Source organism: Pan paniscus, chromosome 5 (assembly GCF_029289425.2).
Source record: "Pan paniscus chromosome 5, NHGRI_mPanPan1-v2.0_pri, whole genome shotgun sequence".
Taxonomy (NCBI): domain Eukaryota; kingdom Metazoa; phylum Chordata; class Mammalia; order Primates; family Hominidae; genus Pan; species Pan paniscus.
In genome coordinates this window covers 53,319,358-53,346,907 of record NC_073254.2, presented here as the reverse complement: position 1 = coordinate 53,346,907, position 27,550 = coordinate 53,319,358, and the positions used below count along the sequence as shown (strand labels likewise).

General features: G+C 37.7%; 1 protein-coding gene across 1 annotated transcript in view; it reads right to left on the bottom strand.

Annotated features, from left to right (window-relative positions):
• The window catches only part of DNAH8 (dynein axonemal heavy chain 8), a 332,740-nt gene that overhangs the window by 186,107 nt on the left and 119,083 nt on the right, over positions 1–27,550 (bottom strand). The window contains exons 28-38 of the mRNA XM_055113566.2: positions 27,312–27,438; positions 24,608–24,843; positions 22,729–22,833; positions 18,599–18,712; positions 16,394–16,456; positions 12,973–13,073; positions 8,486–8,623; positions 8,086–8,326; positions 5,216–5,415; positions 2,183–2,336; positions 565–728 (exon numbers count right to left, since the gene is read on the bottom strand). Of these exons, the coding sequence (XP_054969541.2) occupies positions 565–728; positions 2,183–2,336; positions 5,216–5,415; positions 8,086–8,326; positions 8,486–8,623; positions 12,973–13,073; positions 16,394–16,456; positions 18,599–18,712; positions 22,729–22,833; positions 24,608–24,843; positions 27,312–27,438 (1,643 nt within the window). The remainder of the gene's footprint in view (positions 1–564; positions 729–2,182; positions 2,337–5,215; positions 5,416–8,085; positions 8,327–8,485; positions 8,624–12,972; positions 13,074–16,393; positions 16,457–18,598; positions 18,713–22,728; positions 22,834–24,607; positions 24,844–27,311; positions 27,439–27,550) is intronic.

Genomic DNA, 27,550 nt, shown 5'->3' with positions numbered 1-27,550 from the left:
ATGTCCAGGTCCTATTCCCTGAAATCCTGAAGCGTGACCTTATTTGGAGAAAGGGCTTTTGCAGAGGTAGTGAAGTTAAGGATCTTGAAGAGCCTTGAATCCAGTGACAAATGTCGTCATAAGAGACACACAGGAAGAGGAGAAGAAGGCCAAGTGAAGACAGAGACAGATATTGGAGTTATGAAGGCATGAACCAAGAAACTCCTAGAGCCACGAGAAGCCAAAAGAGGCAAGGGAGGATCCTCTCTTAGAGCCTTCAGAGGGAGCCAACACCTTGATTTCAGACTTCTTGTCTCCACAACTGTGAGAATGAATTTCTGTTGCTTTAAGCCAACTGTCTGTGGAAATTTGTTATAGCAGCCTGACGAAACTAATACAATGCCTTAACCACCCCCAAGTCAAAGGTGCCTTCCTCACAGAAAAGTTCAATCTATGTGAAATTTTAAGTTCCTAGCCCCACTTTAACCATCACTACCAAACCAGAAATGTAGTCAATACTAGTAAGTTTGGGATAAAACACTGTCACATACAAAATGATATGTGATTTAAAAATTAAACTCTTACCCTGTGAGTGACTTCTGACATACTTCCAACTGCTCATGTAAATGAGGTAAAAGTTGTCCCATGGTTTCATCTCCAACACAGCAATTAATCACATTGGGATTTTCATGAGCTCGCTGCATTATTTTTATCCACGACTTGTCAATATTCTGAAAACGTTTTGCTTCCTGAAAACGCATCCATAGCCAGTAAAGATTAGCATTTGGATAATTGAAAAAAAGCAAAGTCTTCACCTTGGAATTTTCTATAGTTCTTCAAACCAGCCTCTATTAGTCTCAGGCTGCATAATTTAAACAGACAATTTTTTTTTCATTTTAATTAATTCTGAGCGACACAAACCCAAAGTTATAAAACTGCATATTAAAATGCTTCTTTATCACAATGAGGCTTATTGCTTATTTGTTTCATTGCATTTAACATGTTTTTCAAAGTACCACATGATTAATTTGCAGAGCTATCAACTTAAAGTTCCAATCTAGTGTTTCAGCACCCCAGGTGTTTTGGTTTGAGGAGTAAACTGAAGAAGCATGAAAATAATTTGATCTCAGGATCCTTGGAATAATTACAGCTCAATAGTACCCCAGGGCGGGGAAAAAAAGAAAAAAGACAGTAAAGCCACAAAACAAAGTTTCATTTACATTTTCGCAAGTGAAAATTTTCTATTTACTATGAATGACATTAAGCTTTGTACTCAGTTGCAAAAATGCCTCTAGCAATTGGCATAATCTTTCCTCTTTTAAAAATACAAACTTCTGATTAAAAAACAAAAATGATATATTTCAGTTTAATGTTTTAAAAATGTGCTATTAGTACAAAGGAAATCGGCCATTTTCAAAAAAAACAAAAAAACAAACAAAAAAAACCTCTTTTATCCTTGATTTTTAACCTATATATATCCTGCTTGTAAATACAGAAGTTTAGGAAGAGCAGGCTTAATTTTCTATTAGCAAAGTTACCTTCATCGACTAAACCTATCAGTTATTATCGTTATTGGCATTTATTTAAAAGGCCCCAATAGAGCTGTTTTAAAGGTTTTGTTACAGCCTCCCAAGGCTGTTTTCTTGCTCCACAGTATGTTCTGATCTGCTAGTAGTAGACTTAGTAATAATTAACTAAAGTTGATCTGTGCTTACAGAATATAGATTAATTTTAATATTATTCTCAGAGGAATATTATGAGGTTAACTCTTAGAAGAGATGAACTACTATAATAGTACTGCATTTGAATGTACCTCACATCCTCAAACCACCTCGAGATTATTCACTGTTTAAAACTATGTGAGTTTCTTCTTTCTGCCAATCAGAGGTCAGCACTTTCTAAAAAACTTCTTCTGTGAAGGGCCAGATAGTAAAGATTTTAGACTTTTTGGGCCGTATAATCTCAGTTATAACTACTCAACTCTGCTGTTGCGGTGCTACAGCAGCCACAGACAATATATAAAAGAATGGATGTGGTTGTGTTCCAATAAAACTTTATTTACAAAAACAGGCAAGTGGGCCATAGTTTGCCAAACCCCATCATAGTCAAGCCTTGACCATATGTCTTTGAGAAGACTTTTACAGAGACATATAGACAACATACACCAAATTATTTTATCAGTAATTACAAAAGCCATATTTACCTGAGGCAGCTGTTTGGCAATATCTCCACCTACAAAGACAGCTTCAAGATAAACCCAAAGGTTCTGTACTACGAGCCACTCTTCAATTATATCTGAGGAAGTGGACAATTTATACACCCAATTCTGGATATTTTTTTTAAATGGAGCATTGTATCTAAAAGGTAAGAACGGAAAAGATCACATTTCAAAGAAGATTCAGAAAATAGTATGGCCTTACCGAAGTAAATTCCAGAAGAAATATTACTTTGGGAATGAATGTTTTGTCCTTAAAGGGCAGTTCCTAATAGATATCATACAGCTAATAAAAATTGTTGCTTTTCATGAATAAAACTCATATAACTGTAGTGATTTTACTTATTGTTCCCATGTGTCAGTCATAGAATAGGAGAATGGGCCTAGTTTTATGGTGCATAGGTCCAGCAAAGGAACTGTGCTGGTTGCTTCTGGGAGTAAATGCCAAGCAAGGAATAAGATGGTTTTCCAAAACGTCTGTGAACCAAATCCAAGTGGGGTCTGCTTGTGAGAGTAACATGTGAGACACTGTTACTGGTCTATGGAACTATTGAATCTAGGGAAAGAGAACACTATCCAGGGATTTTCCTTTTATGAATGGTCTTGAAGGTTTCATCCAGCAAGAGACAGACTATCTCTAAAGGGACAGGACAAATCAGATCCCTAAAGATCAGGAGAGGGTTAGGTATCACCAGGTTCACCTGGAGAAGATGACCGCAAAGCCAGAGTCAAGCTTGAGGTCTGATGTTCACTTACAGGTGTGCTCTTCCCACCCACAGAGAGAGAATTACACCAGGTACTACAACTAGATTCTGCAGAGCTAGAGACCCTGGGTTGCTACCCCCATATAGCATGGCTCCTGTTTTCTGACCATCAGGGCTTGCTGAAGTGTTTATGAGAATACAAGGGGTCCAGAAAGCTGAGCACAACAAAGGAAGACAAGAAATAGAATGGATGCCATGCAGGAAGCAATGGGAGGCTACTGGGTAAAAACCCCAACTACCTACAGTTAGAGCAAGAAGCCGACTGCAGTGTGCAGCAAGGGCAAGCAGTTTCAATGTGGTGCAGTGACATTTGCTGGTGAGTGGCACTTGTTGACTAGGATCTTCAAACTTTTCTTGATCTAGGACAGAGTGATTCACATGTAGAATGGGGTTTTTTCTGGGTACGGTCTGATGCCTGAATACAACTCATAACTTCCCTGAAAGCCTATGTTATACATGAAGTTATAAATGGAGTTGTACATAAATTGCTCTAAGGAGGTAGGTAATCCAGTTGTTCAGGCAGTAAGAGGCATTTTTCCCAATACTCAGTTTCTACTGTTTCCCTGGCCACTGATCGAGAGCTGAAAGGCAGTCAATATGCCAAAAACATCTTCCAAATAAAGACATGTAAACCAACATGGCATGGGCAGGCATTTAGGGAGATGAAGCAACTAGATAGGCCAAAATTGTTCTGCACAGAAAAAAAAGAGTCATCCTTGATGGTGTATAACTTCTAAAGATGGAAAAGGGAGATCTGAAATAAAATCGAGCATAGCTAGTTTCTGTCCTTTGGCCAGATACCTGCATTGTACAACTTTGTGTGGTCAAACCCACCATGGCCCATGAAGTCCCATGGAATCTGGGATCCACCAGGGAAGTGTCACAATCCAGGCAATACCTACAGTCAAGTCTTACCGAAGGAGACATACAGCTTCCTTCTGAAGTCACATCAAAGTAGTCCTAGAGATCCAGCAGGTATGACTCACTACTAGGTCAGTCTGTGGTTAGTTCTGGAACAGGCTTTCCAGACCTACTTGGCACTGCAAAGTTCTCTAGGAGGAGAATCTCCCAGAATTTGATGACTTCTTAGCTATCCTTATACTCTTTCTGGCAGGGCCTAGAAGTTTGTAAACATTGAGTTTACTAATAACACAAATAGGTATTTTACTAATCAGGTTATGTCCAAGTAAGTATGAATTGAAGAAAGCCTTCAAATCCTGAATTTCTTGGCTGCAGACACTGCCCAGGTGAATCTATAGCCCTTCATCAAGAGGTCATCATCCAGGAAGTCAGATGGGCAAAATTTGCAATGAACCATAGGGCAGCAGTTGCCCATGAAGTCTAGGAAGTACTGAATATCCTATGGTCATCTTTGCCAGGATTCCCTGAACACAGAGGATGCATCCGAGGACCTTGACCTTTATATATTCAACCCAGAACTCCCTGGACTGGCAGCTTTGTCATTATGCAAATACAAGACTGCCCCTGGAGCCAGAGGTCATGCAGCATGCAACTCACTAACCAGTGATCCCAACGTGGAAAAGGGATATTAGCTATTTCTTAGGTGTGTTCAGGTGAAGAATAGTTGAGAACTACTGCACAGTCGGCCAGAGGAATAGAGGTTGCCAGTGCCAATGACCTGACAGAATATTTAATCTGAGTCCTACAGGAATTTCCTAAAGCTGCACTCAAGATCATAGGCACCTCCAAGCTGGTTCGTAGTTCAATGATGAACAGGTGACCTCATTCAGGCCATAATGGTCTCAGGCTCTTTTCACCATAAAAAATGAAAGTCTCTAAGTAAGTGCCAAGCCCCTAATGGGTAGATTGCTGTAGTGGTAGATTGCTCTCACGGGTGGCCAGCAGGCTTTTCCCGGGCCACTGGGTGAATGTTTGAACAGGATTAGCCAAGAGGTCAATGATGTCAAATCAGAGGAACAAAGGAGAGAAAAGATGAAATGAAGACGTCATCTCAGTGGGGAGCCAAGACCTTCAGAGGACAAGATGCCAGTCTGGGGAGGAATAATTAGGATGGGGCCCACCAGGAAAAATAGGGAAGGGGAGATGAGTACCATTAAAGAAGAGATGGAGGCCATGATTATTAGGGAAAACAGGCAGTTTGTATAGGAACAGACAAGATAATACCAATTTAGTGCAGAATCCTATCCAATGCAAGAGCTTTAAAACTGAGCTTTTACTTAGAATTTTATAACCCTAAATATCCCATTTAAAACTCTCTCTCAAATTATAAAATTACCTGTTGCTGAGTAGAGACCCTAAGACCATTAAACTATCCTCCATCAAAGTGATAATTTCTCCCGATTCGGTTCCTTTGAGCAGGAGCTCTCCTTTTCCCTTAAATCCTGCAAAACTCAGATTTTGGTTGGTCCAATTCTCAATCACCTGAGTCAGCTTGGCTTCGATATCCTTCTCCTTAATGGCAGATATGCAAATATCCTTTGAAGGAAAAGCAAAGTATATGTCATGATGTTTTCAACTACAAATTAAGTGCATCATCAAATCATAGAATTTTTTTTTTGCTTGAAAGGGACCTGTAAGTCACCCAGTTCATTTAGTCATTTTACAGCCAAGAAAAGGCTTCAGATCATTGTGTTGCAACTTGACACTAGAGCCTAACTAATTATTTACTAATCGCCAACTACTAATTATTTTTCTGTACCACATACATGAAACAATGGAACTTAAATCATCATTTTTCAGATTATGTTTTCAATTCGAACTTTTGGCTAAAATGGGGATAATCACAGCTGCCCTGTTTATCCCAGAGGTTAGCTATGAGATTCAAATGAGAATATACATAAGAGTCTTTTGAACTCTTTCAAGTAACATATAGATATTACTATATTTCTGCCTGTTCTGGTCCTAATATGAATATCTCATTTGCTTAAGCATCAGTTGTTTTTTTCTTATGGGTTTTTCTATATATTTTTTTGAGAATACTTAATAAGAAAGACTCACGAAAGAAAATAAAAGTAACATATTTTCCCCACAATGCCTCAATGTGTGTTCATAGTTAGAATCACAGAGATGAAAAAGAATTTAAAGGTGTGAGATGTTTCCACAAATGATCTTAACACAAATTACTGTGTAATAAATGTCCTAAGAATGATGTGGACCATGGTGATTTCTGAGGAGGGAGGCCTGTGCTGAGGAGGAACAGCTTCGTAGAGGAGGAGGTGAGATTCCAGCAGAGGCTCTCTGGGAGGAAGAGGAAATTCTGTACTGAAGGGAAGCCTTCCTTTAGAGGCAGTGAGTCCAGTAACAGCAGGAATCTAATTTGGCTAATGGTACAGCATGTGTGGCTGAGCAACTAGATGTATCTGGGGTAGACAGTACCAAGGCTCTGTTTTGTGTACCAAGAGTCATTAACAGAAGCCTGGAATTACTTGAAATTGTATAATAAAGCACAGCCTACGAATGGCTATATTATTAAGTATAAAAACCTACTTATAAGAAGGAGATGGTCACCAAAGTGTTTCTACCTCTTTGTTTCTTAGTGATATTTACAAATAGGACAAAAATGCTTTGAAAGAAAAGCTTTTTGTGCACACATGTTGTTAAAAAGAGGTAGGGGAAGGCAGAAAACCCAAACCATATATTTGGGAGATTTCTGGTCACATGGTGCATTTTCTCAACTCCAAAAACATAGAATAATGGATAAAATAATTTTTTTAAAGTAAGTAAAAAAGCAAACAGAGCCAGACTTAAAAAAAAGACAAACATATCCATGAACCAAAAGTGGAAAAGCTATGCAAACCAGTTGGTGGAGCTGAAACACAGGCCTGAGGCCTGGACACTGGGGCCAGGCCTTTGGTTCCCATGGGGTGAAGAAGAGTAAAAATGATCTATAGGAAAAGGAGTACCTGGGCTGGGGTCTAAAGCCCTCCATTCATGGAAGGAGGCTGAAAACACTGCCTCTAGCTGCCATCTAGGCAACTAGATTTAATGGAACTGTGGACCTGGGGGATGGGGTGACACAAAACCAGCCCCACAACCAGGACCTGAAATAGGTCAGCACATTCCTGGATCATCACACCACAGCACAGTAGAGGAAGGAGACCGCTATTACAACACCTGGCTCTCAACTTGGGGCTGAGGGGACATGGACAGTGTAGGAGGCAACCACAAAGCCACTAGACAAGGAAAACAAAGACACAAACGGACAGAGACAATTTTAACACATTATATAAGCCAGAATTTTTGAAATCCTGCCCATTCAAAATGAGCCCTCCCAGCCACCCCAATAAAAATTACAAAACCCATGAAAAAAATCTAAGGCTCAGAGGATAGCCAACATAAAAAACAATCACAGCAAAAATTCAGTCCAGGTGAAATTAATCTTAAAGAAGAATCTGAAAACATCTTTATGTTTAATTTGGAGTTGTTGAAGTATAGATAAAGATAGTATAGATAAAATAATATTGGCCATGAGTTGATAAATGCTAGAGCAAGGAGATCTTTACTTTTGTATGTGTTTAAAATTTTCCCTAATGAAAAATGTTTAAATAATTATGTTTAAAATGCTCAAAGAGATAAGCGAAGACATCTATAAATCTATAGATTTGAAACCTACAGATCTGGGAATATATATAGATTTAAGACTGTAGATCTAAGAATCTACAAAAGGGACAGAAAATTTTTAATGAAAAAATGAAAAAAAAAGATTGGCCACAAAAAAGAATGAATTAAAAATCTTGGAAAGGAAAAATGTAATAATAGAAAATTCTAAAAACTTAATAGACTGAACAGGAAAAAGCATAAAATTAGAAATTTGGAAAATAGTTCAGAGGGATTCACCAAGAACACAATACATAAATAAACAAATTTTTTTTTAAGTGGAAGTGCATTCTGGGGACAAGGAAGATGTATTGAAGGGTTCCAGAACAAATGTATTTCAAATAATGTATTTCAAATAATCATATAATCTCATTGAGTTACAAGATTATTTCATAAAAGTCAAGAATGTTCAGGATCATTCCAAATTTTGAGGGTGCATTATAGAGGGCAATTAGTCCAACCTCTCATAAAATATCTGTACAACTCCCAGAAAAGAAAAAGCAGACATTCTTTAATGGATCATTGATAAGAACGTATACACTTATGTACCTCAATATCATCCTTATGTTTAAGGAGTGGTGCTTCCATGATATTTCTAAGGCAAAAAGAATCAGATTCCACATCAAATGGGGTTCCAGTTAACTCCGAGATTCTATCCCAGTGTCTCTGTTTCATGGCCTTATTGGTCATCATTTCCAGTAGAGGACATGACTCACTGAAATCATCAATTCTCTTTTTGAGATCCAAAAAAGCTTGCCAATCTTTAAGTCCTTTTGGAAGTTTACGACATCTTTCAGAAAGAAAGAGAAAAAAAAAATATGCCACCTTCACATTTATTTGAGGAAGGTTTTATGTATATACACTATTATATTAGGGAATAAATTAGCTTCTGAAATACCTATAGGATCCTAAGAAGATAGGCATTATAAAAAATTCCATTGAAACTCACCTGTTTTGAAATTCCAGCAGTTCTGCATTAATTTTTTCAATATCTACATCTCCCCAAAGTATTTCATAATAACCACTAATACTGCTCATTACGGTGTCATACAATCCATACAGCTTCTGCAGCAAGTTGAGTTCTTTTCTGGGAAACAAAGTAACTAAGTTATCACATCATGTATAATATTTAATAAAGTCCATTATTGGAAAGGCAGAGTTCATCCAATCAAATATTTCATACATTGCGTGTACAATGTCTTATGGATACCAAATGCATACAACTATATCCATTTTCAATACAAAGACTTCGTTAAAGATCTGTCATTAAGGCCAAGTTTACTGCTCCCAAATATTCCAAGTCAGACTATAACTTGACATTAGCAAATGGTTTATTCTGTAAAGAAAAAAATCTTGCTACTTTTTAATGAGAAACTTACTATACCAATCATTGCAAACAATGTGACCAAAACTTAATGATAAGGTCATAGCTGCGGCTAAGGTTTCATTTGACTTTTTTTTCTTTAAAATACAAGCTGGATTTTATGAGAACATTTCCCTTGACTAAGCCCTGATCTGCCTTTAAGATTGAGCTTAAACACCCTATTCCTACCAGAAGTTTTCCCTCATGTGGCCAGGTGTGGTGGCATGTGACTGTAGTCCCAGCTACTTGGGAGGCTGATGTGAAAGGACTGCTTCAGCCCAGGAGTTCAAGGATGCAGTGAGCTATGATTGCACCACTGCACTCCAGCCTGGGCAACAGAACAAGATCCTATCCAAAAAAAAAAAATCCCACATGTGCCCAGATGAAGTTACTGTGTTTAAAACAAGAATAAAAGGTCCAAGTAAAGGAAAATTCTTAAATGTGTAAAACACCAAATTGACCACTCAACAGAATTTGTGGATTCTCCCAGAAATTCCTCAGCCCTTAGTATGCCATAAGGTTCTACTGGATTCAGTTTTAGTTTTCAAGTTTATTTATAAGGATTGACATTCACAACTTTTATTCTTCATCAGAGATACTTCAAAAACCAAAAATAAATTTTGTAATGAAGTAAAAGTCGTTCTATCTTTTTATTTTATTTTATTTTATTTTATTTTTGAGAGAGAATCTCACTCTGTTGCCCAGGCTGGAGTGCAGTGGCACGATCTCGGCTCACCATAACCTCTGCCTCCTGGGTTCAAGCAATTCCCCTGCCTCAGCCTCCCAAGTAGCTGAGATTGCAGGCAGATGCCACCACGCCCGGCTAATTTTTGTATTTTTAGTAGAGATGAGGTCTCGTCATGTTAGCTAGGCTGGTCTTGAACTCCTGATCTCAGGTGATCGGCCCGCCTCAGCCACCCTAAGTGCTGGGATTATAGGCATGAGCTACGGCACCCAGCCCATTCTATCTTGTAATTACCATGTAGGCGTAGTAGATTTTACAAATCTAAGACACATTCTGCAATCTTAGTTGTCCTATTTTTCCAATTCTTGATTCATTTTTCATCATTCTTAGAATTGTTTCATTACTACTTATTATTATTCTCAACTATGCTAAAAATGACTAAAAAAAATAAGAAAAGAGAATGATGACATTGCCTAAAGGGTAATGCAACAGTGAAAAAAAAATGACTACTGCATCATCCTCCAGGCTTCTTACTGTATAACATAAAGTATTGCAAAATCTTTCAAAAAAGTATATAAAAAGAATGCCAGAGACACCACTTTTGTTGTCTTTTGATTTTTGCTTGTTTAATACAGTTGCTTTCATTTAATACAGTTAAGAATTCAGAATTTTTCATTTTCTACCTAAAAGGGTAAAGAGAAGAAAATTGACAAAGAAATGTGTTTCCCAAGTATTAAACAGGAAAGAGAAAGCAGCATTCCCTTTTGATGGTGAAATTGATTAATATGTGAAATCTCATACTATGTCTTCAGATGATCATAACCTAGATGAATTTTATAAAATCCAGTAATTTATAAGTAAACAATATATTTCCGTAGACTTCAATAGAAATAAGGGCCTTATCATGCAATATTTTGCAACAAGAACCTAAACTATTCCATTTTGTGAAAAAGATAAGTGAGAGTGTTCCTTCATTATTTATATTTACATAAGTTGTATTTGATACATTTCATAAGTGGACAAATGTTGAAGTCAGATGTGTATTCAAGGAAATAGATTATTTAGAAATTTAAAATTTCTTGGAATTGATCATTCAAATCTAAAAGTAAAGTCTTCAATATTTATGAAGCAAAACAGATGACAGTCTTCTCTTAAAAAAATGATGACTGTCTGAGTTTTCAACAGTTTTGAGTCTTGACAATGCAAGTGCAAGAAAAGTCAGAATTAATGATAAGCCACAGATCCATTGGAGATGATTTAAAATATGAAATCCATATTTACAGCATGGATATGCTCCAGTTTCACACATGACAGCCGATGAGGAGTTAGTCTCATTCAGTGCTGGTCCCCATTTTGTATATATACATCTTCAAACTAGGATATTACAGAATAAAAGTTTGAGTTTACTCTGCTTAAATTATTATTAAATCTTCTAATAAAAGTGCTTCTTCACCGGACATGGTGGCCCACGCCTGTAATCCCAGCACTTTGGGAGGCCAAGGCAGGCAGATCATCTGAGGTCAGGAGTTTGAGACCAGCCTGACCAACATGATGAAACCCCGTCTCTACTAAAAATATAAAATTAGCCGGGCATGGTGGCACATGCCTGTAATCCCAGCTACTCGGGAGGCCGAGGCAGGCGAATCACTTGAACCCAGCAGGTGGAGGTTGCTGTGAGCCGAGATCATGTCATTGCTCTCCAGCCTGGGCAACAAGAGTGAAACTCCGTCTCAAAAAAAAAAAAAGTGCTTCTCGGTTGGGTGCGGGTGCTCACACCTGAAATCTCAACACAATGGGAGGCTGAGGTGGGAGGATCACTTGAGCCCCAAAGTTCAAGACTAGCCTGGGCAACATAAGGAGACTCCTGTATGTATAAAAAATTTTTTAAAAATTACCTGGGCCCAGTGGTATGCACCTATAATCCCCACTACCTGGGAGGCTGAGGCAGGAGGATCACTTGAACTACGGAAGTCAAGTGATTCCACCACTACATTCCAGTACTAGCAAAAGAGTGAGATCCTGTCTCAAAAAAAAAAACAAAACAAACAAACAAAAAAACTTCAAAGCTTCTCACCATTCTCACCATTCTCTAATTCTCACCATTCTCTAAAATTATTCATAAAATTTAAAATATCAAAATGAAAATGGTCTGTTGGTCCAGATGGTAAATGGTGATGATGATTTCTCCTGCTAGCCTGAGGGTGAACGCATTGGATCTCAGGCTGAGTGTGCATCACAGTCACCTGGAGAGTGTGTAAAATGCAGATTTTCTGGGACCCAATCCCAGAGGTTCTGATTCAGTAAATCAGAAATGAGGGCCAGACATCCGCAATTCTAACACAATTGGCTAATGGATTACGTTTGGAGAATGACTGTTTTAGAAAGAGAATACAAACCACCTACCCTAAATGGCTGAAGCATTCATTTCTCTTCAGAAAATTTCATGTCTATTTTCACGAAATTTTCATGTTGCGGCTTTGAAGGAAGTCAACATAAACTTATTTTCTAAAGCCAAGACTCTAATGAGCTAATACTATCACTGTATTAATGTTGCTTTTAAGGAAAGTTATATTTGAAATTCTTTAAGAATATTCTAAAATTTGATTGAAATACACTTGTTTATATGTGTGGTTTATAATCAATTAGCTTATTTGGACGTCAATCTCAATAAATTCTATGTCTACCCAATGGGGAAGAGCATTTTACCACAAATGGAGTAAGAAGGCAAGGGGAGCCAGGCGTGGTGGCTCACGCCTGTAATCCCAGCACTTTGGGAGGCCGAGGCGGGCGGATCACGAGGTCAGGAGATCGAGACCATCCTGGCTAACATGGTGAAACCCCGTCTCTACTAAAAACACAAAAAAATTAGCCGGCCATGGTGGTGGGAGCCTGTAGTCCCAGCTATTCGGAAGGCTGAGGCAGGAGAATAGCATGAATCTGGGAGGCAGAGCTTGCAGTGAGCCGAGATTGCGCCACTGCACTCCAGCCTGGGCAACAGAGCGAGACTCTGTCTCAAAAAAAAAAGAAGGCAAGGGGAGCCAGGAAGGTTATTCCTCTAAATAAACAAAAGTTACTCAAAATTGCTGTGCTTCTGCATAATCACTGACACTATGCAAAAACAGTCAAAAGAAAAAGTAAAGCATAGGCTAAATATAGACCATGCATGCTCAAAATTTTAGCAACATATTTTTTACTCCCCTAGAACGTTTCTTTTGTATAGGAGACTGTGTGTCCAATTTGTAAAGAATAGCTGGAATAAGGAGAATATTCAGTTGTGCTCCAAGCTGTAGTGTCCTCTGCATGATAAAGGATTTAATGGTGACATGATTCTTCTAATAGATAGTATTTAATTATTTGCATGTAATACTTGCTTATTTTCTAAACTTACCTGGTTTTGTGTAAAACCTCATAATCAGTTACAGGCAATCCAAAAAGTTGTTCACCAGATGAATATGTAAGAAATTTCCTCCACAGATCATCAAAACTGGCCTGTAACAAAGGTTTTTAAATTGTACTAAAATACAATTAATTCAGTAGAATTAAAGTGGAATTTATTTTCATTGGGATAAAAGCTAGGTTGAGGTTTATTAAGTAATAGCTATAAAATAAGGATTTGTGAAGCAAATTTATACTGATACCAAGCTATCAGAGAAAAAGTTAAACACTTAGGAAAGTTCGCTTTCAAGCATTCTAAAAGCATTCATTTTATATAAAATTATTTCTTCTTCTTCTCCAGAAGGCCTATATTTCGAGTTCCCATAAGTACATCTAAAAGTAATAAAGCTGCATTTTTAAAACTCTACAATTCAGGATTTTTCAGTAATTTAGACTGGCCATCTCTATCCTACAGGGCTCAAATGAGCAAAGTGTTAGTCTAATCCATTCAGTCCTGTTTTCTGTACATGCAATGAAGAGTCTATAAAAAAGAAGATCCAATTTTAACACCATTTGAAATAATTCTAACAACTTAAATCACCAAAGTTAATGCACATGTCTTTTAATTTTTCCTTTTGAATTGGGATTTGAATATCCTATATTTGGGATGCTAAATATTAGCAATGTTCAAAGCACAAATGCCAACAGAAGTAACCCATCTGTGAGGACATATGAGCACTCTGTGTAAGTGGTACAGCATATTCCCAAGAACCCTAAATTCCCAGCCCTGGAGAATATCCAGCATCAGACCTCACAAGGCTTAGACAAAAATACAGATCTGACAGATACGTTAGTATATTTTACAGGACCCAGATCAGGAAGGCACGAAGATACCAGGTGAACTCAAATGAACTCTTAGTTCCTAGAGGGCAAGTGCCATATTTTGTACTTTGTGTATTCCTTGGTGGTTGGCATGGTGGTTATTCAATAAATGTACTGAATGAAGAGTCCATAGGACTCTTCACTATGAAGAGTGGGACTATGTGAACACTAAGGAAGGATAAACAATAACACTAAAGTTAGAATACATTAAAATAATGGTGTTTAAAAACTCATCAATGTGTAAAGACTATTGATGGATGCTAATCACTCACCTTTTTTTTCCTTCAGGTTGCAAGTAACATAAAAACACCCACAGCATCAGCTGAACAGGAATAAAGTATCAGCTTTGTCAACAGGCCGGCAGGGTGCCCAAGAACTCCCCAAAATAAATTTGCATGAGAGAGCACCATCAGGACCCAAGGCCCAATATAAGGCACCTCTACCTTCACACATCCAGCCTTTGGCACCTGTTTTTTTTAGGGGGTTGGAGTACATCTCATTTTGAAAAGGGTTGTGTCTACAAATCTGACCTCAAGTCACATATCCCAGTGAAGTGCATGCCAAACAGCCTGTTTGGCTCACACCTCGAGAGACAGGCAGAACAGAAGGTACAGAAAGGCAAAAGATGTGCCCTACATTGCCTTTTTTTTTTTTTGAGATGGTTTTTTTGTTGTTGTTGTTTTGTTGGTTTTTTTTTTGTTGTTGTTGTTGTTTTGTTTTGTTTTGAGATGGAGTCTTGCTCTGTTGCCCAGGCTGGAGTGCAGTGGTGCGATCTTGGCTCACTGCAACCTTCGCCTCCCAGGTTCAAGCAATTCTCCTGCCTCAGCCTCCTGAGTAGCTGGGATTACAGGCACATGCCACAATACCTGGCTACATTAGCAACCACACCCCTGGGTAAAATCTTGGCACATAATGTCCCAGTTGCTGACTAATCAGTTGGTTTACATCACATGCCCTAAATTTTCTCTGCAAACTTGAAAACAAGGTCATCCGCTCAAACAAGCCCCAAAGCTACTCCTCCTACTACATGCCCTCCTTCGATAAGTAGTTCTACCTTCGTCAATATGCCCAAGTTGGAAACCTTTAACTGTTTCCCTCAAACCAGGTTTCAGGCCCGTCAATTCTGCTTCGTTAATAAATTCATGATCCATCCAATTTTCTTCATTATACGGGTGTCACTTGCTTTGTCTCCCTCTTTACAATTTCTTGCTTTTACTACCAAAACTGCCCTCAGTTTGATCTTCCTCTCTCCAAACCAGTCTCCACATTAGTACCACTAAAAATCTTTAAAAAACCAACTATTTTAATAATTCAAGTATGATCATATCACTCCCTGCTTAGAACCCTCCAACCCTCAAGATAGAATTCAGACTCCTTATTATTGCCTACCGGGCCCTCCACTGGTGCTCGCTGCCCACTCTGTCACCTCGTTCCTCACCTCTAACCTCTTTAGTACTGCATCCCCAAGGTACACGACCCCACCCTACACTCCTTACATCTCCCCATATTGCCCTACTAGTTTCCTCTCTGCCGGGCCTTTGTATGAGCTGCAAATTCTGCCTAACTTTCTTTTTCCCCTCCTTCTTCCCCTGGCTAACTCTAATTAGTCCTTCAAGATGCAGCTTAGATTCTTCCTCTTTCAGGAAGCCTTCTCCATCTGCTCTAACAGCCCATCTGTTTCCATTACACAATTTCACATACCTAGGTCACATCTCTCATCGCACCTGCAGTTTTCTCTCTAGCTTGCTATCTCTCTATCAGATTTTAGCAGCTTAGAGGTAAGAACCACTTCTTCATCAAATTTCTCCTGAGCAAGCCACACAGTAGGCATCTGATCTTTTTTTTTGTTTTTGTTTTTGTTTTTGTTTTTGTTTATTACTAAGAATGCAGGTGGGAAAGGGGACATGAAAAGAACATAATCACACTATTCAGCCACTGTGGGAAACAGGAAAAAGAGCAGGAGCAAAGAAGAGAATTGCTTGATGCTCCTGAGGAGGAAGTTCACATAGAAATCCATGAATTTGCAAAGTATTAATCCATGTGGATGTGTGAACTTTCTCTAGATGCGCTCAGCAATCTGAGTGTAGAAAAAGATGGTGAATGGTTGGCCTGATCCAATGAGTATTGTACAGGCAGAGGAGACAGGACAAAGAAGTAGGGAAACTTAAAGAGATGGACGCAAAAGGAAGACAAAATAATGAATACAGAGGGAAAACATTTGCCAATATTTAAAATATTATTTTGATAAATTTTACTATACTATGATTTCTTATTACTTTACATATCAAATGAAATGCTTAGAACTAAAATAAGTTATATTCTTAAGTTGAGAATCAGTCTTATTCTCTAAAAATACAGAGAGCTATTCTGTGGAGAGGAGCATGGAGGGAGACAGAGGAGTCAATTGCATCATTTAGCAGATTAGAATACAATTAAGGACTGATGTACTTGAAACACAAACTTTTCTATTATAAAGTAAAACCTCCATCTTTCCCCAAAAACATTTTTTTAAATTACACATTGTCGATGTAACAAAAAAAATGTGGTTTCACCTGAAATATCTGTAGCCTGTTGCTAGCTTCTTGGGGTGGTATATTTGGAACCATGGGTCCTTCCTGTAAGGAAGAATATAATCTCCATTTTCATTCTTAATCATATGTATTTGTCAGTTTATTGGGTTTATCTATTATTTCCATTTAAGTAAACAAGCATTATTTTTAATTTAAATTATTTAATTGTGTCCCGTACTTGAAGCTTTTATTTATTTCTAACAGCTTTATTGAGATGGAATTCACATACTATACAATTCGTTCATTTAAAGTGTACAAGTCAATGATTTCTAGTACATTCACAGGGTTGTGCAACCATGACCACAATCATTTAGAACATTTTCATCACTCTATCTTCCATTCATTTTTAAAGGACCCTGACAGAGCTAATAAAAAATGTGACAAAATTACATTCTATATGGAGTATGTACCCCAAGGGCTCTGCCAAATTTCATTTATGATTACAAATGATGATGCTGTGTTTGTGCATTAGAATAACTGATACAGAGTTCTGAGAACATCCTCTTTTTAATAATTGTTCAGCCCAATATGGAAATAGGGACACACGTAAGTTGAATATTTGGAAGAAGCAGAAAGCAGTGTCTGGTGGCTATGAACCAGAACACAGTTGCAAAATAATCCTCAAAAACAGTCCCCAAAATAAGTAAAGGAATAAATGAATTTATAGCAACAAATTAAAATAACAGGGGCTACTCCCAATGGAAAAATGAAGGCTATTAAGTATATTAACATGGTCAATCATGATATGATAGATATACTAAATAATAGACTAGATTCCCAATATAATAGTGTTTAAAAAGTAAACTGAGGCCCAATAATTTTTTTTTAAGTTTATCTGAGCACACAGTAATTCATAAATTGGGAAACTCCCAACTAGACTTGGTTCAGGGTCTCCACTGCAGAAGGATTTTACAGAGTGAGCACAGAAGTAATGCAAAGAAAACATTTTATTGGTTTCATTTATAAAGTTGTCTTCTTTGGTCTATCCTGCTGGAAAGTCCCCAGTTATATAATTACGGGCTTGTTTGCAGCTTCTGATTAGTTAAGCTGTTTCTAATATAGGCATTTATAAGAAATAGTGTGTTCAGATTTGCTTATGTCTGCAAATTGTGCAAGGGCAAGGTAACTTAAGAAGCCTGACTGGCTGTGTCTGTTCAGGGATTCTTCAGACCTGGTCTCCATTTTAAATTTACTTTAACAATAGAATGAGGGGGCAAATCAACAGATATGTTTAGTACATGTTAAAAAAAAAAGCATTATATAAGTGACTGGCTGTGTCTGTTCAGGGACTCTTCAGACCTGGTCTCCATTTTAGATTTACTTTAACAATAGAATGAGGCAGCAAATCAACAGATATGTTTAGCACATGTTAAAAAAAAAAAGCATTATATAAGTAGCACCAAGGGCTTAAATCATCTTATGAATACAGATCCACTGTGACCACTAAAAGAAAGAATATTTCAGGGGAACATATTCAGTCTTGAGTTTAACTTCAAGGTCAACATTATCAGTCAGAATACCAGTTTGAGTAGCATACGGGACTGATCCAGTATGACATCTATTATTTATTCTCAGGGACCTTTTTGGTTCTCTAAGAGTTAGTGAGAATGCAAAATCAATGGCATAATATCCTGGTATTAGACGTTTATAGTTTCTCACGGCCTTCCAACAACTATATTACATTTTCTACCATGAGAATTCAGCCCCCGAGAAAGGACAAAACCAGACCCTTTGTTCCTTCCACAATCTCCAAAGTTGTTGCTCCTTTTAACAGTAAAATCTGTTTTCTTTCTCTATAAAATTTGCTTAAAGCAAGCTTGCCCAACCCACAGCCCACAGGCCACATGAAGCCCAGGACAGCTTTGAATGCAGCCCAACACAAATTCATAAACTTTCTTAAAACAGTATGAGATTTTTCTGCAATTTTTAAAAGCTAATCAGCTATCGTTAGTGTTAGCGTATTTTATGTGTGGCCCAGAAAAATTCTTCTTCCATTATGGCCAAGGAAGCCAAAAGATTGGACATCCCTGGTTTAAAGGATGAGCTATCCCCTTTTTCTGATAGCTGCAAATACGCAAATATAGCCACATACATGCAACGTACCTATTCCTCAGGGTTCATCACTTTCATTTCATATAAACACATCACAGAACATTTCAACATGCAGCAAGAAAATACTTAAATTACCAACTCATATGCTTCTGCAAAGTTTATCACGTCCTCACGAAAAACTTCCACAGACTCAAGTAGATTGCTTTTAAACTTTGGCTGCACTTGAACTAGGTCCTCTTGTACCGAAACCTACAATTAAAAAGAATATTCAACCTGAGAGTGAAAGTAACATATTAAAAACAAAAATTACAATTCTATTCCAACAAGTTTGTTATCTCACAGATATCCTATATGAACAAGGAAGTCTCTGTTTGCTTGTAATAAAATATATTAACAACCCAAATGAACCTACAGGAGACTCAAATCATTCTAGCCTGTGACTCAAGAGGCAAAGCCAATTTCTCTGTAACTGTTTCTGGTTGATCCAGTTCAGGCCATCACTGTGACATGGGAGACAGATACTATTATTGGCATGGTCTGGGTCACATGTTGTCTGTGGAGCTAGGCCAAGACTTGGGATTAGCAATCTCTAATAAGTTCACATGCCTGCAGTCGTTGGAGCAAATTCCTAAAAGAAAGTGATATTACTCTAGGTATTAAAAAAAATAGCAAATACCCTACACAATGGTCCTGAAATACTCTGCTTAAACCTTCAATAATAATTGCCAGCACTTAAATAATGCTTGCTATCTGCCATGCTCTCTATATATGTTAACTCTTTTAATCTTTGTAACAACCCTATGAAGAAAATTGTACTATGCTAATATGATTACCATTTTACAGTTGAGAAAACTGAGGTACAGAGAGGCTAAGTAACTTCTCCAAAGTCCCAGCACCAGTATCAGGCAAAGTCAAGATTCAAAACCTGGCTGTGTAGTTCCAGGGCCCCTGCTCTTAACTGCTGTCAACAATAGCAGCTATCTTTAGATTGGAACATATATTACCTCAAGTTCAATGGTGACTGTAGTATAGAACAATCTATCTCTGCTAAAGGATGGGTTAGTGGGTTTAACACTAACCATTAAAGAGATAGAGGAACAACCTAAGTGAGTCTTTTTTTTTTTTTTTTGAGATGGTGTCTCACTCTGTCACCAGGGTGGAGACTGGAGTGCAGTGGCACAATCTCAGTTCACTGCAGTCTCAACCTCTGGGGCTCAAGTGATCCTCCCATCTCAGCCTCCCAAATAGCCAGAACTACAGGTGTGTGCTGCCATGTCCAGCTAATTTTTGTATTTTTTGTAGAGACAAGGTTTTGACATGTTGCCCAGGCTGGTCTGGAACTCCTGGGCTCAAGTGATCCACCCATCTCAGCCTCCCAAAGTGCTGGGATTACAGGTGTGAGCCACCATGCTCAGCCATGAATCTTTTCCATTGAAATAATAGCAGAAAATTGGGTTTCACTAAACCTCAACAGAGATTTCCTATTTCTTTTCTAAGACTCGCTTCTCTGACTAACCTGCAAGAGGAGTAAGCTATTAGTTAATATTGGATATGAATTTAAATAAACATGAGTTTATTTCTTTCAAAAAAGTATTTTATATACATTACCTCAAGTAAGCCTCATAGACACATAAAAAAATTATCCTTCCTAAATGACCCCAAGAAGAAGTTGAGAAACAAATGTTATTAACTTGCATAAAATCATCCAACTGACTGGTAGTAGAGCTATAGTCACAAGCCGTGACCTCAGCTTCAGTTTTGTGTCTCCTTGCTGTTGTGTCTTGCTTCAGTATAAGTGACAAATATTTCCATAAATAAGAAATGCTAAAGCCAATGTCCAATTTAATTTTCTATAAAATTCAGTATAATTAAAGAATGTAGGTCATCCCTTGGAGTTCTTTTTTTTTTTTTTTTTTTTTTTGAGACAGAGTCTCACTCTGTTGCCCAGGCTGGAGTGCAGTGGCGCGATCTCGGCTCACTGGAAGCTCCGCCTCCCAGGTTCACGTCTTTCTCCTGCCTCAGCCTCCCGAGTAGCTGGGACTACAGGTGCCTGCCACCATGCCTGGCTGATTTTTTTGTATTTTTAGTAGAGGCAGGGTTTCACTGTGTTAGCCAGGATGGTCTCGACCTCCTGAACTTGTGATCCGCCCACCTCAGCCTCCCAAAGTGCTGGGATTACAGGCGTGAGCCACCATGCCTGGCCCCTTGGAGTTCATTTTTAATGTCTAATTTTGGTGTATAAATGTTTATCAACTTCAAAAATGCTTAGAGAAATTTGTAGCTATCAAGTTCTACATTAAAAGAAAAAAAATCTCAAATCAGTAACCTCAACTTTGCAAATTAAACAAAGAAGAATAAATTAAACCCAGAGCAAGAAGAAAAGAAATGATAAAAACTAGAGCACAAATAAATGGTAGACAGAATAGAAAAACAATAGAGAAAATCAACAAACCAAAGTTTTTTATTTGAAAAGACTGACAAAATTGACTACCTTTACCTAGACTAAGTAAGAATAAAGGAGAGAAGATGCAAATTACTAAAATTAGGAATGAAAAAGGGGACATCACTACCAGCCTAACAGAAATAGAAAGGACTATAAAGACAATCAGCAGAGTGAACAGGCAACCTAGAAATGGTAGGGGAAAATGGAGAGTTGTTGTTTAAATAGAGTATCAGTTTTGCAAGATTTTTGGCAAGTTCTGGAGATTGGTTGCACAGCAATGTGAATATACTTAACACTACTAAAATGGTTAAAAAGGTAAATTTTATGTTACATGCATTTTGCCACTATTTTCTTTTTAAAGCTTAGCACAAAGCTACTATAATCAAGACAGTGTGGTGCTGGCATAAGGATAGGCATATAGATAAAAAGAATAGAAATTGAGAGTCTGAAATAAACCCTTACATCTATGATCAATTGATTTTCAGCAAGGCTACCAAGACAATTTGTTGGTGAAAGGATAGTTTTTTCAGTAAACAATGTCAATGCAACTGGATTATCTACATGCTTTTATATGAAGTCGAATACCTAACTTATACCATATGCACAAATTAACTCAGAATGTATCAGAAATCAAAATTTCAGTGCTAAAGTTATAAAACTCTCATAAGAAAATATGGCAGTAAATCTTTGTAACTCTAGATTGGGCAATGGTTTCCCAGATAACATACCAAAAACACCAACAACAACAACAATAAAAAGATGAACTAGACTTCATCAAAGTAAAAAACTTTGTGCATCAAAAGACACCATCAATAAAGCGAAAAGATAACCCACAGAAGAGAAAACATTTGCAAATCACATATCTGATAAGAAACTTGTATCCATAATATATAAAGAATTCTTACAACTCAAAAGTAAAAAGACAACAAAATTTTAAAAAATCAAGCAAAGGATTTAAATTCACATTTCTCCAAATAAGATATACAAATGACCAATAAAATGGCCACATGAAAACATGCTCTATCTCATTAGGCATTAGGAAAATGAAGTCCTCGCACATGGACAATATGGATGAAGTTTGAAAAATTATGTTAAGTGAAAGAATCAAGTTACGAAAGACCATATATTGTATGATTTAGTCTACATTAAATGTCCAGAAAAGGAAAATCCACAGAAACAGAAAGTAGATTAGTGGTTGCCAGGGCTGGCGCAAGAGAGAGAATCAGGAGTGATTGCTAATGGGCATGGGGTTTCCTTCGGGGGGTGATAATGTTTTAAAATTAGACAATGACAGTGGTTAAGCAACGATGTGAATATACTAAAAAACACTGAATTGCATGCTTTAAAATGGTAAACTTTATGGTATGTGTATTCTATCTCAATAAAGCCATTAAAATAATTTACAGTCTCACATTGCTTGATGATGGTAATAGGCTGAGAAATGTGTCATTAGGTGATTTTGTCGTGTGAACATCATTGAGTGTACTTACACAAACCTAGAGGGATAGCCTACTGCACACCTAGGCTATATGGTATGGCCTATTGCTGCTAGGCTACAAACCTCTACAGCATGTTACTATACTGAATGCTGAAGGCAATTCTAGACAATGGTAAGCATTTGTGTATCTAAATATAGAAAAGGATCAGTAAAAATACGGTATTATAATCTTATGAGATCACCGTTGTATATGCAGTCTGTTGTTGACTGAAACATTGTTACGTGGCACATGACTGTATATTAAGCTTTAAAAAGGTATAAAATACCTTTTTTTTCTGGAGATAGTGACTTAAGAAAAAATAATGTAGTTAAATTCATACTTACAGCTTTGCTCTGCAATTTGTTGAAAGAATATCTTAAGGTATCAACTGCTTCTGATTCTTCTTTGGTTACTTCAACTTCAAATCTGTTTAAAATAGCATAGGCTTCCTGCAGGATGAAGGTGGAGTTTAGAAATATCACAAGGGAAAGCCATTGCCAAATGATTTAGACGCCTTCTAGAAACACATTCCTATGTCTTAGAAGAAGACAGCATGTTCTAGAAAAGTGGTTTCCAAAATTAAAAGTGTATGAAAAGCACCTTTAGATTCTGACTACCAGATACTAACTCTGGATCACAGGCTCTGAAATCTGCATTTAATAAGCACCTAGGTGATTCTGATGGAGATGTATATGTCTCTCTTTTTCCTCCTTGACCCTATGTCAATACCACATAAGATACAGACTGTATTAAAACAGGGGTTGACTATACAAGGAACAGAATGAAATGATGTGGGAGATACTCCAAAGAAAAGAAACTTGAATGATCCAGGGTCCAAGGGATGACCAGTAATTGTCTTCACCAAAAAAAAAAAAAAAAAAAAAAAGTATGGTAAAGAATTAAGCTTCTGCAGTCAGGGAAAATTTGATATAATAATTTATTATATCTTGAAGTCTGGCTGGTCAGCATCCAAAATCCCCAAATACCAAGATTTTTTTAAAGCAGTAAAAGTAAAAAGTTCATTAGCTACCAAAGAGTATAAACTCTCAATGGGTTCAAGAACGCATAAAACAGTCATAAATATTGGGTACCATAAAGAGGCAGTAGTGGTGTCAAGTCCCCAGATATTGTAGGCAATGAGGCAGTACATTGTTTATAGACAACAAAACAATAATAAAAAGAATCAAAAGCCTGATTTTTATCACCATGTATCAGAAATTCTAAATAATATTAGTCCTAAAACATTCTAAATATTAGTAATAGACAAACTCACCAAGGCTATCCAAGTCCTGATCCCCAAAGTCTGCGAACATATTATCTTATATGGTAAAAGGGACTTTGCAGATATGATTATGTTAAGGAGCTTGCTATGGGGAGATTACCCTGGATTAACAGGCGGGCCTGATGTAATCACAAAAGTCCACATAAGAGAAAGAGTGTGGCAGGAAAGTAGGTGTGAGAGAAGACACAATGACAGAAATGGGCGTAGAAGTGATGGCATCACTAGAAGGGAACCATGAGCCAAGGCACGTGGGCAGCCCCTAGAAGCTGGAAAAAGGAGGGAATGGATTCTCCCCTAGAGCCTCCAGGAGCAACATGGCCCTGCTGACATCTTGATGTTAGCCCCATTAGATCCATTTTTGGACTTCTGATGTCTAGAACTGTAAAATAAACAATCTGTGTTGTTTTAAGCCATTAAGTTGGTGGTGATTTGTTATAGCAGCAATAGGAAACTCATACTGTTTCCTAAAAACATCTTTCATTGATGTAAGTTCCAACAGTTTACTATGGAGACTGAGGGAACTGTTTCTGCCATACTGCCTGTGATACACCACCGGTCATGAGTGAGACCTATAATTGGTTTCTAAGGCAAGCCAAAGATATTGGGAGAACTTGCCTAACATGTTGGGATTGACATGACAAGGGACAATTATTTCTTTCCACAAAATGTTGGTGCCAGTATCAAAAAATAAACACTACCTACCCCACTATAGCATTATTAATATATTAATATTCCTTTGTATTACAACAGTGTCTTTTGTATACTGTTCACTGTTGATAATTGCCAAAATTCTCCCAAAGACGTCAACATCAGAGATGAGAAATAGGCAGACTGTGCTACATAATAGATGAATATGTTAAAGAATCACTTTCTTAGTGTGTCTCTATTTCTTTAAAACACAAAAAAGCATTCCAAGAAAAAAAAATGCAATCATTTCTTACTTCAATTGGTCCCAAAGTCATGTCCATTTGAATTTCATTATCACGTATGCAAGACAAGGCTTCCATTGCAAATCTGACATCATCTAAATCACGAATAGGTCTAGATAACTTTTTTAAGTATTCATTAATAAATGCTATCATGTCTGACATTTTCTTTTTGTATTCTTCATTCAGATATCGACAGAGTAACATCTTCCATGCCTTGGCCTCAATGGATAAGGCCAATTTCATTGGCTCTGATGAAGACAAGAAGAAATTAAATTAGAATATAACTGGCATTCTGAAACTATAAGGGCATCTATAATTGCTCTGTCCAATTCAATAGTCACTAACCACATGTGGCTTTTGAACACTTGAAATGTGGTTAGTATGAATTACATGTGCTATAAGGTCACTAGATTTTGAAGACTTAATTCCTGTCCCCATAGAGCATGTATGCCCGTGGAGATGTGCATGAGTTTGACACCACAGCCCATGGGGGAGCATTTTTGAAATTAGTTCTATCACTGTTCTGTGTGACCCCTGCACTTCTTCTGACCATCCCATTAGCCGCCCTCATTCATTCCCACATTTTTCTTGAGGGATCCCATGAGGTGGAGTGAAATCTATTGTTTTGTCTGTCAAGCCATGACTTCACAGGTTTCTTGCTTTTCTACTCCCCACATCATCCACATGGTCAGAGTATCCGTCTACCCTGACCCTGGACCCTGGACCTAGCCAGTTTTCCCAGGTCAACATGACCTATATTATGGACCAATCAGAGTCCTTTCTTGAGAGTTTGAAATGAGGCTTGAGGAGGAGCCACATAGTCTGGGAAGCAGAAAAACTCATGCACAGAGGGAAGAAGAAACGAGAGGCATAGAGAAAGAACTTCCTCAGCTTCCTACACTGTCCCTGATTCTGGTCTATTCTGAAGGCTCAGTTGCACCCTGGATTCTGGGATAAACCTTTTCTCCCTTAACATAGCTCAAATGTGTTTCTATTTCTTGAAAACAAAACAGCTCTAACTAGTCAACTCTGCCTTATCAATCCTTCCCCTTTTACCTCTCAGTACCCCTACACTCCCCAATTCTGCCAAGCTTGAAACATGGCTGCGCCGCTCTTGCCTTCCAACCATTAAACTTAAGAGGCCTGTGGAGCTGAGGAGAAAGCGTGGCCCAAGAACAACCATGCAGCCAGTCTGGTGACTGAGGCTGTGAGATCATATCTCATGAGATCCCCTAGGGGACCCTTTTCCCTCAGGCCTTAGGGATTCAGCCCACCCTCCCCTTTCTTTATAACTACCATCACCTCTTCCATTTTTAGATGCCACTCTCCAAAAACAAGCTCCCCAGCGAACTCTATCAGTATACTACAGTTGCTTTTTGTATTGTGGATCATAGTGCTAACCATTATGAGGAGACAATGTGAACTTTTAAAAAATAATAGAGTACAGTTTCCAAAACGCTACAGAAGTTCTTGTAATTATTGCCACTGATGCATAGTTTCTGATTTCCAGGTAAATAGTCCCCCTTAAGTACTTGTAATTCTTTGGTACTTGTGATTCTTCCTCAGAGAATCACAAGTACTTCCTTGGTAGATATAATAATAATATTTAATATTTATTCAACATCAATCATACGCCAGGTACTATGCTAAGCATCTCATATAAAGCATTTCGTGAGGTGGATACTGTCATTTTCATCAGCAGAGGAAATGGAGATTAAAGAGGTCAAGTAACCCAAGTGGCCAAATTCAAGAGCCACAGTTACATTAACTTCTTGATAACAGACCTGAAAATCTACTTAAGGTAGATAATGGATGTAAAATATCTCATTCAAATATTGTCTGAGAATAAAATCTTTCCACAAACTTAGGATAAGACTGATTGTTATGTAACCATGGTAACAATGAGCCACCACAACCAGCTTTAAACCCAAACCACAGACCAAGTCAACATCGGTTCTCATATGTGTCCAACCCTATCAGTGCCAGGCCCTTTCTTCTGAATGTCAACTAGTCAAGAAAGACTTACTCCAATAAACCCGCCTCTGAGTGCCAACCAGCCTACAACAGTCTCACCTGAGTAAGCATCCTCCTACAGATGATGTCAACCTGTCTACGTCCACAGTCCTTCAACTCCATGCTGCCCAGACACCCTGTATGAGACCAGCAGTCTGCCCTGCCAGGTACACTGTGCCTGACCAGTACAGCTCTCTGTCACTACAGCAAGCAATAAAGTCATCTTTCTATTTCAAGCATTAATGATTGTCTCATCATCCTTTGATACTCTAATCCCAAATGGATCAACTTCTTGGCAGACTTCAAACTGTTTGACTCCCATCTCATGTATACAAGCCCCTCCTTACAGTAACCTAAAAGAGAATTTCACCTATACTTTTAGCTGTTTGACTGCCAGTGGAGGAATCGTCCTGTGTAGTGTGTCTACGGATGTGTATATAAAGAATACCAATGGCCCAGAACTATTTAACATTTATATTAGGTTGGTGCAAAAGTAATTGCAGTTTTTGCCATTACTTTTAATGGTATAACAATATTATAATATATCTTGGTATAATACTATTATTATAACCTTGGTATATTATTATTATTATATCTTGGTATAATACTATTGTACCAAGATAACTTAATAACTGCTTGCTAAATAAAGTAACACTTCATGTGAAAGTACAGATACTTTACATAATAAATATTTTTAAAATACCTGTATGTAATTCAAGTGTTCCTACAACAATAATAGGCTTCAACTCATCAATCTCCTGTTCAAAAGTAGCATAGTGTAGAATTTCTGATCTGATTTCAGTCAGAGAGGGGTTGTTAGCCAAAAATTCCTGTGGTAAGAAAATAGTCAATATTTTAATTTTTTAACAGTATAAATCTTACCATAGTTACATTAGAAAATTGCATTTGCTCATACACATTTACACTTGTGTGTGCAATGGG